At 45.1% G+C, this 12,285-nt stretch overlaps 2 protein-coding genes across 2 annotated transcripts in view; both read right to left on the reverse strand.

The window, feature by feature from the left end:
- Nucleotides 1-2: 2 nt before the first annotated feature.
- Nucleotides 3-5,830, reverse strand: calml4b (calmodulin-like 4b). Its single transcript, XM_047034060.1, has 5 exons — nt 5,781-5,830; nt 5,633-5,663; nt 4,667-4,807; nt 4,239-4,427; nt 3-1,665 (listed from the first exon to the last, which is right to left on the reverse strand). Exons 1-5 carry the CDS (start codon nt 5,781-5,783, stop codon nt 1,568-1,570), a joined length of 462 nt encoding a protein of 153 aa, XP_046890016.1. The 5' UTR covers nt 5,784-5,830; the 3' UTR covers nt 3-1,567.
- A 1,159-nt stretch (nt 5,831-6,989) lies between these two features.
- Nucleotides 6,990-12,285, reverse strand: part of cln6b (CLN6 transmembrane ER protein b) — a 5,458-nt gene continuing 162 nt past the window's right edge. The window contains exons 2-7 of the mRNA XM_047034401.1: nt 11,679-11,790; nt 10,786-10,884; nt 9,906-10,094; nt 9,572-9,627; nt 9,296-9,418; nt 6,990-7,688 (exon numbers count right to left, since the gene is read on the reverse strand). Coding sequence (XP_046890357.1) covers nt 7,418-7,688; nt 9,296-9,418; nt 9,572-9,627; nt 9,906-10,094; nt 10,786-10,884; nt 11,679-11,790 — 850 coding nt within the window. The 3' untranslated portion in view covers nt 6,990-7,417. The remainder of the gene's footprint in view (nt 7,689-9,295; nt 9,419-9,571; nt 9,628-9,905; nt 10,095-10,785; nt 10,885-11,678; nt 11,791-12,285) is intronic.

The raw sequence follows: 12,285 nt of genomic DNA on the forward strand, positions 1-12,285 counted from the left end.
TCCAGCGTTTGGTTTTATGACTCAATACAACACGCTGTGATGCGTTGTAGACTACCTGCTCATGTGTATCACTACCATGGATATTCACGCACAAACATGCAAATAAAGGAATCACTGTAACTTAGTCCACCAATACACGTGACATCTCGAAAGGGTTAGTGGACAATATTAAGTCATGTCTATTACACGTAGATTATACAATTTCATCTGTACAATACATAACGTGTACACACTACCAAAAGTGCAGGAACATGCCATGGGCTATTAAGGCAAGGAATCGTTCATCTGAAAACTCATATGCTTGACAAGAAAAATGAGACAAATCGTGGAGAAATTGTGGTGTAATCAATGTAGTCATTGGACCTTGCAAATTAAGCTTTAACGCCTTAAGCCAATTTCTCATCTAACCAACAATAATGTATCTTAGACCATGAATTGGGTTTGTTTAAATAAGTCATTTTCTTGTCAAGGAATGTGTTTTTCTGAATATTTCTAGCCGATACTGTAAAATAACAGTTCTAGCTATTTCCGACATTGACAGCAGAAAGATAATCCATTGTATCACAATAAATACAAATAATTCACTGTATAATTACAATCTTTTGTGGCTTGACAGCTCATCCTACACATTAGCATCCTGACAAAGCCAGAGTTCATAATCATGACAGCCCCCAGCAGCAGCGTGTGTATGACCCACTCCAGGGTCTGTTGTTGTTCTGCTACGCTGCTCATCAGGCCAGCCGCTGCACATGAGCTATCAGAGTTTCGGACCTCAGTTAAAACACAAAATGATTCATATGACCACTGCTCTGATCTCAAAATGGAAATGTCCCAGAGTTGAGGTGTCTATGGATGGACCTCTTTAAATCTCTCTGGATAGGAGCGTCTGCTAAATGACTAAATGTAAATCTCAGATGGCCTGCTAGTAATAATGAATTGTTTGGGGCCAAAGGGTCATATTTATATTACAAATCATAAGATGAAATATACAAATGAAAGAAATGTGTAAAAACTAGGGCAAACAAAATCTTCCATATTACTCCATGACTGTCCTTTATTCGTAAGTTTAGTTGGAATGCTTGAGGGATATCAGACCTCTCCAGGCATGAGGCTCTCTTCACCTGTGACAAGGTGTGGGACTGGCCTGTAGTATACTTGCAGTGCACATGGTGAGACACCAGATGGCAGTGCAACCCCTAGAAACATGACAAACAGGACCTAAAGCAGATATATTTATGTGTACTCTGATGTGTTGACAGTCTGTGTTAACAGATGAGTTGATCATTAAGGTCCCTCTTAAAGGGCGGTGATGTGATCATAGGAACTTGTGCTACATTTCATAGTTAAAATCCAAACAACACAGTCCCTTTATGAATATCTGTGAAACAGATACTGTACCTTTTCTAGTTGTACATATAAATTGTTTTAGTTTAAACCAGGCACAAAAGGATTATGTTTAACATGCAAGTCTTGTTTTACATATATACTTTAACACAGACAATTCTACCCAGTTAGCACACAGTGTGTCTTCAGTAGAGACTTGAGGTTTGTCCTGCCTGTCGTTCGGTCAATACTTTGCTGATGGTCGGGTCACTGCCTTGGCAAACTCCTCATAGTTGATTCGCCCATCAGTTCCGACACCCGCCTCCTTTAGCATGTCGTCCACTGCAGACAGGCAGAAAGGGCTGTCAGTCAAGTCAATATACTGTATGTGACCTAGCTGATTGATAACGTCACTCTACAGTTTTACAACAACATCGTCTAAGTTGTAAAGGTGGATTCTGAGACTATAAGGTATGTGGCAGAATTGGCATAGGTCAATCCTAATTGGTATATTAAATCTTGCCTTATAATATCTTTAAAAAAAACAACATTGTAATATCCATAGTTTCTTCATTTTATTATATAGATTGATATGGGCTCTTGTTATGTAGACAGAGATATGTCCTTTTCTACCCAGTGTGTGTTCCTCCTGTCCTGTACTGGGAAGAAAGCCGTCAGACCCAAACATCACACAATCGACTACCACTGCCTTTAGTATCTGCCTGATGGTCTGAGCAGCAGCTGGAGTTTCTTATCTTTTTCAAAGTAAAATAAAAGAATCTCTGTGACCTTTGTGTTTCAGAGACACTGCAGCATACCGTTATTGTGTCTTTAATCTGCTCATGATCCTCGAGTCATAGTCTGGTGTTACTCTGTCCTCACCCAGCTGACTGATAAATATGAATGAACTTGGTTTCTTCAGTCACCCTCAGAAGCAGCACTGAAACAGGGAGCATCTCTCTTCTTCACCTCGGTAACTAGCTAGAGGTCCCGTGTCCCTGAGGGTGACGTCATCACTGAACATAGCTTCAGGACTTGTCAAGTTGCAAGGTTTGGAAACGGTAAGCGGTACCCATTAAAAGGATGTTGTCACAAGAGGTGTTGCTATGAGGTTTAATGGTAGTTAATGCACTTGAAGTGCTGCCTCGGGTTTCCTTTGAATTAAAGCCAGAATAAACAATACATGATTTGTACAGTTACTAAATCATGGATTTGAATAAAATTCAGTGTCAAAAATGCCAAAAATACCAGACACATGAAACTAAGGTGACAGGTGTAGTTACTTTGAAGGGAGGGGGTGGGATATTATGGTTTAAATCATTTGGAATAGAAGCTCAAATAGCTAGCTTCGCAATACTTGGCTACACCAGTTTTATTAGGGTTCTTCTGGTAGGATCACATCCCCCCCATATTCAAATCTGGTCAAAATGTCCCCCCCAATACATTGATTGAGAAAATATAAATGAGCTACACTACGACAGGCAACCAAATATAAAAATAAATCTCAGGGCGAGACCCTCAGACTCCCCAGCAGATTTCGTCCCCCCCCAATGTTGATTCCAATGCTATGGCCTTGCAATAAATCCAAGATCATTTTGACAGATGGTTTTTCAAACCCAATAGGGTTCAAAATGACATCACTCTGAAGTACCATGAACAATTTCACCTTGATATGTCAAAATATGATTGAATTAGAGCTGTTTAACTTTGGCCGATTCTAACAATGCTTACCACATGAGGAACAGCTTTCTTTTTTACACAGTAACTGACCATGACAAAGTCCAGCAATGAGAATAGCTCAATGGGCTGAGACAGTGTACTGTAAAGTGAAAGGTCTTTGACCCTGTCATCATTTTGATTATCTGTTTAGTTAAACAGGATGACATCATTCTAAAGTACCATACGCAATTTCACCTTGATATGTCAAAAGATGATTGAATTACAGCTGCTTAAACTTTGCCCCAAAGCTGACCAAAGCTATTACTCTGCCTTTTCCATTCATACTAACTCAACAGTTGATATGTAGTTTAAAGGATAAAGAGGCTGACTTTCAACCACATGCTCTTGAGTTCGAATCCCCATTCAGCCTGTTGTTTGCCCAACATTAAGTAATTTTGCTCTCTTGTTGTCCAACTCTTGATCTTCTACAATGTAAATTTGTATAATATTTTGCCATTTTGCAGAGGAACCCACATTGCTGCTTGCAGCTATATATTTATTACTATTATTATTACTACTAGTAATAGTAGTAATAGTACTATTACTTACTATTAGTATCACAAAATGGATCCTCATGATAGTGTGTTGTGGAGGTAGTGATCCTCATGATAGTGTGTTGAGGAGGTAGAGATCCTCATGATAGTGTGTTGTGGAGGTATAGATCCTCATGATAGTGTGTTGTGGAGGTAGTGATCCTCATGATAGTGTGTTGAGGAGGTAGTGATCCTCATGATAGTGTGTTGTGGAGGTAGTGATCCTCATGATAGTGTGTTGTGGAGGTATAGATCCTCATGATAGTGTGTTGTGGAGGTAGAGATCCTCATGATAGTGCGTTATGGAGGTAGAGATCCTCATGATAGTGTGTTGTGGAGGTAGTGATCCTCATGATAGTGTGTTGTGGAGGTAGTGATCCTCATGATAGTGTGTTGTGGAGGTAGTGATCCTCATGATAGTGTATTGTGGAAGTAGAGATCCTCATGATAGTGCGTTGTGGAGGTAGAGATCCTCATGATAGTGTGTTGTGGAGGTATAGATCCTCATGATAGTGTGTTGTGGAGGTAGAGATCCTCATGATAGTGTGTTGTGGAGGTAGTGATCCTCATGATAGTGTGTTGTGGAGGTAGAGATCCTCATGATAGTGTGTTGTGGAGGTAGTGATCCTCATGATAGTGTGTTGTGGAGGTAGTGATCTGTACCCTCCTGGTCGGTGAGTTTCTCCCCCAGTCCGGTGAGCTTGGCCCTCAGCTCTGGCGCCAGGATGAAGCCCCTCCTCTGCTTGTCTGTCATCTTCATGGCCTCCAGGATCTCCTGGCAGGGCTGCTCCTGCTGGTGCTGACGGTGCATGATGCTGAGGAACGTGGAGAAGTCCAGCTCCCCAGCCTTGTCTGGCACCAGAGCAACGAGCAAATGTGTCAACAATGTGTAACATACTCATATATGATACCTACCAAGACGTGATATATTGATATATTCAATTATGAGACATGATGTGCATGAGGGGGAAAGTACTTTAACCAAAGCATTAGCAAACTGGTTGTAAAGTAATACATTCAGTGCAGTCTTTGAAGTAACAAAGTTTAACAACGAAGATAAATAAAATTTGCCTGACAGAAAAGTCTCTCACCTATTGTGTGGCTCTGCAGGTGTCTGTCTATCTCAGTGAAGGTTGGACAGGCTCCTAGGCAGCGCATAACTGTGATCAGGTCTTTCGCTTCGATTTTACCCTTGTGCTTCTTGTCATACAGTGAGAAGCATTCCTTGAACTCTGTGGAAGAGAGTCTGCAGTCAAGATTTACAACCCAGGGCTACTGTGTGTTGAGCAGTAGGGGAGGCAAATACTAATTGTGTACTAAAGGTATACTGAACTTGGTGGTACTTTCCCTCAAACACAGTTCGTTCCCACCGTGCACGAGGGATTAGAGTAGGCCGACCAAGCTGTGCGGTCTCAGCGCACTCACCCAATCAAAGTGAAACATGATGCGCCACAGACCACTTTATTGATTAGTGACTTAAATCATGAATATCTTCTATCAGTTGCCTTTGAGAACTAAGCTACTAGTCTGCTAGTAAACACCACCTGACAATGTAACGTTGAAGAGCTGCACTTAATACACAAAGACATTTTCTTGCAAACAGTTATGAATAAAAAGTGAAGCATTATGCGGCCTCTGGGAACATGAAACACAAAGAATCTTTGTAACGTGCGCAGGCAAACGGAAAATGAATTAAGCTGAATACGTGTCACAAACGATCAACGTCTCGCTTCAACAGGCTATTACTTTACTCAATTCTGAGATATTCTTGCTCCGTGTACTGCGAATGTCCATGTAATTGATTGATTATTTGTCGAATAATCTTCAAATTATGTCTAAATACGGAAGGTTGCTGTGCATAATTATTAGGAGTTCAACACCAGTTTGATTTGACGTGGGACCTTTATAAATTGGTTAAGGGTATAGTCCACACAGTGCATTATTTCACCAGCGAATAACCCTCAATAGTTCAAAATTAATTTCTAACATGTTAAATAAATCATTCTGTATCTTGCTTTGAGTATAGTGTATCTGCGGCGCAGAAATAATCAATTTACCATTTATCTGATCGTGCGTCAGGAACTTTGCCTGGAACAAAGTAAGAGAACATATTCAGACGAAGGAATGGCATATTAATATCCGCAATAACTTATGTAAAATATTATAACTTGTCACAGATAATTCACCAAACGTAGGCCTACTTACCATTGTGGTCAGTGCTGAATGCTACCGTCTTTGCCAGTGTCATGCACGCGTAATGAGGCTACTTTTATTTTGAAGTTTACGAAATTGATACAGCCCGTTACCATGAATACACCATTACGGACACTACGTGACCACTCCACCATCCCTGAACTTAATGAGAACTTTTTCTTAGGTGCTGAATGTGAGACTAAAGTTGATGACTATCAATCTTGAACTGACATCTACACATTTGTCTTTCAGCGCTACAATTTCTTTTATATGTGATGTTATAGTACACTTCTGGTGTTATGGAATGGATAATAAACCGTTGCTTAATTTGAAAAGTCTGTTAGGGTGTGCATATATTTAATAAGATGGGTCAATTAATATATGGACCTAATAGAGATATCTGAAAGCAGGAAGGTTTAATATTTCAAAAATCTTGGAACATCCTCATCAACCACCCCCCTCTAAATCATCCTCCACAGTGACACATGATAATAAAAGATGAGATGGTTTAATGAATAAAAAAACTAATATAAGTGTGGAATAAATACCAGAAGACTCCCCCTGACTAATCCAGAGTACTGGACAGTATACATGTGTGCCGTCATCTCATACAAACTATCTCCACAGCCCAGAGCTACCACTCCCTCACATTCAGCTTAACAAGGTTGTCTAGATCCCTCTGCAAACTAATTAGGCTGAGATTAATTGTCATCAAAAGGTGCCCCTGAACAAAAGAAATGCATTATTCCATAATAGGAGAAGAGGAAGAAACGACAGGAATCTCGTACATAAATAACATCCAATTACATAATTGACTACAAGTTAATTGCATAGATATCCGTTAGTACACATGTTGCTGCATACCAAACATGTACACACGTCACAACAGGCCAGTCCTAAACCAGCGGCTGCCATCGGAGAGCAGCATCCACACCCCCCCCAGCCATGTGAGGTAAGCTCTGACAGAGTAATCCTCTTCCTCTCCTCCTGCCAGAGCACCAACACAGCAACAGTCACAGTGTTCGTTTAACCCCGGGAGTCTTCAGTTTACTTGTTCAGTATAAAATGTGTGTATGTAGGTCCACTCCTGTCTTCGTGTGTTCAGTATAACATGTGTGTATGTAAGTCCACTCCTGTCATCATGAACACACAGATATGTGCTGTGAACACTGCAGCACCGACACCTGGGCTCTGGACCTGTCCTCCCTGCTAGTGCTGCTGTCTGGTGTGGAGGCTGTAGGAGGGATAACTAGTGCTGCTGTCTGGTGTGGAGGCTGTAGGAGGGATAACTAGTGCTGCTGTCTGGTGTGGAGGCTGTAGGAGGGATAACTAGTGCTGCTGTCTGGTGTGGAGGCTGTAGGAGGGATAACTAGTGCTGCTGTCTGGTGTGGAGGCTGTAGGAGGGATAACTAGTGCTGCTGTCTGGTGTGGAGGCTGTAGAAGGGATAACTAGTGCTGCTGTCTGGTGTGGAGGCTGTAGAAGGGATAACTAGTGCTGCTGTCTGGTGTGGAGGCTGTAGGAGGGATAACTAGTGCTGCTGTCTGGTGTGGAGGCTGTAGGAGGGATAACTAGTGCTGCTGTCTGGTGTGGAGGCTGTAGAAGGGATAACTAGTGCTGCTGTCTGGTGTGGAGGCTGTAGAAGGGATAACTAGTGCTGCTGTCTGATGTGGAGGCTGTAGAAGGCCCAGGGCTCCGGGACGTAGATCACCCCCGGGTGCTTCTTCCTCAGGGCCTGGTCGTTCCACAGGCAGGCCACCCAGACGGCCACCAGCCCCAGCGCCACAGAGAAGCTGGAGAGGAGGAACAGGCCGTTGCTGTCTGGAACCAAGCCCTTCTGTTTCTGGTGCATCACCGTGGCGGTCATGGCAAAGAAGGTGAAGATGAAGAGGATGAAGATCTGGCCCTGGGTGATCAGGTACCTGGGAAAGGACACAGGGGATAACATACTTCTGTTTGCTTCTCTTCTTGAGTCTGCGTCTCAACCTGTAGCTCACTACCTCTCATCACGGAGGGTTGGAGAGTGGAGCAGGATGGAAACACAGCCCACAATTAATTCCAGAGGGAACAATAAGGAATCTACATTCACATTACATTTTACATTACATTTATTTATTTAGCAGACGCTTTTATCCAAAGCGACTTCCAAGAGAAAGCTTTACAAAAGTGTGGAAGCCAGTGGAGGGAGATGAGGAGCGGGGTAACATGGGAGCGTCTGGGTAGATTGTAGACCAGGCGGGCCGCTGCGTTCTGAATCCTCTGGAGAGGGCGGGTTGTACATGCTGGGAGACCAGCGAGCAGCGAGTTGCTGTAGTCCAACTTGGAGAGGACCAGTACTTGGACTAGCAGCTGGGTGGAATGCTCAGATAGGTATCTCCTGATCTTCCGGAACCCCAAGGTTCCTGGCAGAGGATGAAGGGGTCACCGTCGCAGATCCCAGGGTGACTGAGAGATCGTGGGAGATGGAGGGTTTGGCCAGGATGATGAGAAGCTCTGTTTTGGCGAGGTTCAGCTAGTTCAAACTAGTGAAGACTTGGTATTTTTAACCTCTTTCCAAAATCCAACATGTCTATCGCAAGCCAACACTATAAAGGTAAATAAAGGTTTCATAGAAAACTCGAGCCTTTGATTGAGCTTGTGTTCAACACCTCAGTGCAGATACCTTGTTCAATATGTCTTCCATTGTTTCATTTATGACTTTAGGGAGACCTCTGAAAAAGTAATTACCGTGCACCACTTGTGCAATCTTCTGGATACAAAGTTTATAAATTATTCTACAGCCACAGGGTTGGCCTGAGGGACTGAATCGTTCTACAGTAAAACACCACACACACCTGTAACAGTAAAACACCACACACACACCTGTAGCAGTAAAACACCACACACATTTAGTCATTTTAGCAGACGCTCTTATCCAGAGCGACTTACAGTAAATACAGGGACATTCCCCCCGAGGCAAGTAGGGTGAAGTGCCTTGCCCAAGGACACAACGTCTTTTGGCACGGCGGGGAATCGATCCAGCAACCTTCGGATTACTAGACCGACTCCCTCACCCCTCAGCCATCTGACTCCCACACACCTGTAGCAGTAAAACACCACACACACCTGTAGCAGTAAAACACCACACACACCTGTAGCAGTAAAACACCACACACACCTGTAGCAGTAAAACACCACACACACCTGTAGCAGTAAAACACCACACACACCTGAAGCAGTAAAACACCACACACACCTGAAGCAGTAAAACACCACACACACCTGTAGCAGTAAAACACCACACACACCTGTAGCAGTAAAACACCACACACACCTGAAGCAGTAAAACACCACACACACACCTGAATGGGTACACTTTGTTTCTACACACAGTCAGACACAAAATCCCAAGCCCCCAGCTCCCCCACACCAGCACCTTACACACAGGTGTGGCTCATTGTTTTCGCTCAGTGGGGTCAAAAAGAAACACACACACACTGGTTTAACAAGATCTGAATAGCGTAAGATCAAAAGTGTTTGAGAAACTGACCAGTAGTAGAGTGCACTGGGACCCAGCATGGCCCAGGCTTCCGGAGGCATCCTCCTCTCCTCGCTGACGAGGCTGAAACAACCGGTGAAGTAGAGGAAGAGGATGAGGAAGAAGGGAACATACCTGCACAAAAGAAAGAACATGTTCATGTTTATTTTCTTGACGAGGATATTTCTGAATTGCAGTTCTATAAAACAAAACAGGGATTTATAATCATTAGTGGGAACAATGAAGATACTACTAATCAAAAGGGTACGATAGTCTCTTCTTTCTTACCACATTGAATGGCCGAGATTGTCATTGTAATAATACAGAAGTTCAAATGACTCTATCTGTGAATGTACAAGTACAAACATAAAGCATGCATGTGAAACCACTTCTTAAAACTTGGATTAGAACAGTGACAAAGCAAAAGACTGCAAAAGCCCTTGTGACACAGGGTAGCAAGGCATGCAGCATATATTACTTCCAACAACAACTGACTCTCAAAGTGCTGCTGACATATAGCTAAGTAGAATAGCTGGTATGATATTTATCACTTTAACACTCCTTGACATCTACTACTCCACAGTATGGCAGCTATAGAGATGACCTCCACAGGAGGTGATACCAGAGAGGCCGGTTTCAGGTTCCTGATCAGGGGGTTCTCCCGGACCGGCAGGTGGAGCTGGTATCCACTCAGCAGCAGGCGCTGGAGGACCGAGTCCCCCACCAGGTGCAGGCTGGCGCCCATGACGAAGGTGCTGATGCACAGGTAGACAGCTGCACAGGGCAGGGTCCTGGGGCTACGCTCAATCAGCTGGAACAGACAGGCATACAGACAGGCAGACAGGCAGACAGACAGACAGGCAGACAGGCAGGCAGACAGACAGGCAGACAGGCAGACAGGCAGACAGACAGACAGGCAGACAGACAGACAGACAGACAGACAGACAGACAGACAGACAGACAGACAGACAGGCAGACAGGCAGACAGACAGGCAGACAGGCAGACAGACAGGCAGACAGGCACACAGGCACGCAGGCACACAGGCACACAGGCACACAGGCACACAGGCAGACAGGCAGACAGGCAGACAGGCAGGCAGACAGGCAGACCTCTCAGCACTCTCCTTATTTGTCTGTGCTCTTCCAGCTCTCTCCAGTCCACAGTGAACAGTTTACATCAGACATTCCAAGTGTTCAATTAAACTGCTACACAACTGACCTTTTCTTAAATGGCAAGATAGAGAGGAGCTGGATTACGTTCTAGACTCTTTAAGTGTCCTAAATCAGGGAAGTGACTGGAGCTAAGTTGTATCTGAAGGGTTGGTGTGGCTCTCACAAAAGGCAATAAATTACGTCTTAAAAATAAGGGTAAACTGAACACATAGTACAAGCATTGTTTCTGTTTGGGTGAACAATATAACAGCATATCAACCTGGGCATGAGCTGCATACCATATCAATATTCTCTTGCTTTGAACATTTTGTTAGCCTTGTAATAGTTACCTTGAGGAGCAGGAAGGGAGTGATGATATTATAAGCCATGTGGAAATAATCTCCAGCATTGGGCCTGTTCAGGGGGAACCATTCAACTGGGAGGAGAAGCTGAAACGTCAGGGGGGAAGAGACACTCTGAACACACCAATACCTCACTTAGGCTTCCAATGCAGTAAACCTTTCAACATTAAGGTATAACGGCCATAACATGATCATACAGAAAAGACATCAAGTTATCTAACTGTCAATGCTGCTGCACAACTACACAAACTGTTCTGCTGAAGAGCCGTGCAAAGGACAGGGTCTCCCAGGTCCCCTGCTGAGGTGTTAGAGGGGTCAGAGGGGTGAGGGGGGTCAGAGGGGTGAGGGGGGTCAGAGGGGTGAGGGGGGTCAGAGGGGTGAGGGGGGTCAGAGGGGTGAGGGGGGTCAGAGGTGTTAGAGGGGTCAGAGGGGTGAGGGGGGTCAGAGGGGTGAGGGGGGTCAGAGGGGTGAGGGGGGTCAGAGGGGTGAGGGGGGTCAGAGGTGTTAGAGGGGTCAGAGGGGTGAGGGGGGTCAGAGGGGTGAGGGGGGTCAGAGGGGTGAGGGGGGTCAGAGGGGTGAGGGGGGTCAGAGGGGTGAGGGGGGTCAGAGGTGTTAGAGGGGTCAGAGGGGTGAGGGGGGTCAGAGGGGTGAGGGGGGTCAGAGGGGTGAGGGGGGTCAGAGGTGTTAGAGGGGTCAGAGGGGTGAGGGGGGTCAGAGGGGTGAGGGGGGTCAGAGGGGTGAGGGGGGTCAGAGGGGTGAGGGGGGTCAGAGGGGTGAGGGGGTTCAGAGGGGTGAGGGGGGTCAGAGGGGTGAGGGGGGTCAGAGGGGTGAGGGGGGTCAGAGGGGTGAGGGGGGTCAGAGGTCGCCTGCAGCCTGCCCACCGTGACCACAGGCCTCCCTACGTCCAGCAGCCAGCTCTGCAGAGTGAAGCAGAACCACAGGTCTAGGTGGAACGGGCTGGGCAGAGAGCTCTCCAGATCCCTGCAGCCGCGCCTGGCAGACAACAGGAAACACAGCAGCACATCAGCAGGTCGGCTCACTCAGCACAGAAACAGATCCTATAGTATCAGAACAAAAGGTCATATATGTCATTAGAGCATAGGCAGCATAAGGTTGGTATTGGTGTTAGTGTAAAACAACTGTGATGAGTTTTTGACTTCCAATCAGGCATATGTATTTTATTTTATATTCCCTGATAAAAAATACAGGCCATTGATCAACAGTGCGCTCCCATTCCTGTTGATTGTAGCTCTATCAGTTGTAAATATTGTCACATGGCCCACAGTCATATAGTGGGAGTATGCCCTTGCAATTCCAAGTTCAAAGTATAGCCCATGACGTAAGGAGCATGGGGGGAATCATGCATTGATGTTAGGTTTCTGTGCTGGCAGAGAGCGTGTTAGAGTCCTTCACTCTCCAGCCATCTGCTGCCAGTTAATCCCATCTGTCCTGCCTGACTAACATGAACATGGTCACAAGACAACAACA

The sequence above is a fragment of the Hypomesus transpacificus genome, chromosome 14 (assembly GCF_021917145.1).
Source record: "Hypomesus transpacificus isolate Combined female chromosome 14, fHypTra1, whole genome shotgun sequence".
Lineage (NCBI taxonomy): Eukaryota > Metazoa > Chordata > Actinopteri > Osmeriformes > Osmeridae > Hypomesus > Hypomesus transpacificus.

Bases quoted from the DNA above. Each gene is read 5' to 3' on its own strand.
- calml4b (XM_047034060.1), bottom strand. The intron at 4,808-5,632 runs GTAAATTGATTA...TCTCTTCCACAG, and splicing joins GACGCACGATCAGATAAATG to AGTTCAAGGAATGCTTCTCA. The intron at 4,428-4,666 runs GTGAGAGACTTT...CTCTGGTGCCAG, and splicing joins CCTGCAGAGCCACACAATAG to ACAAGGCTGGGGAGCTGGAC.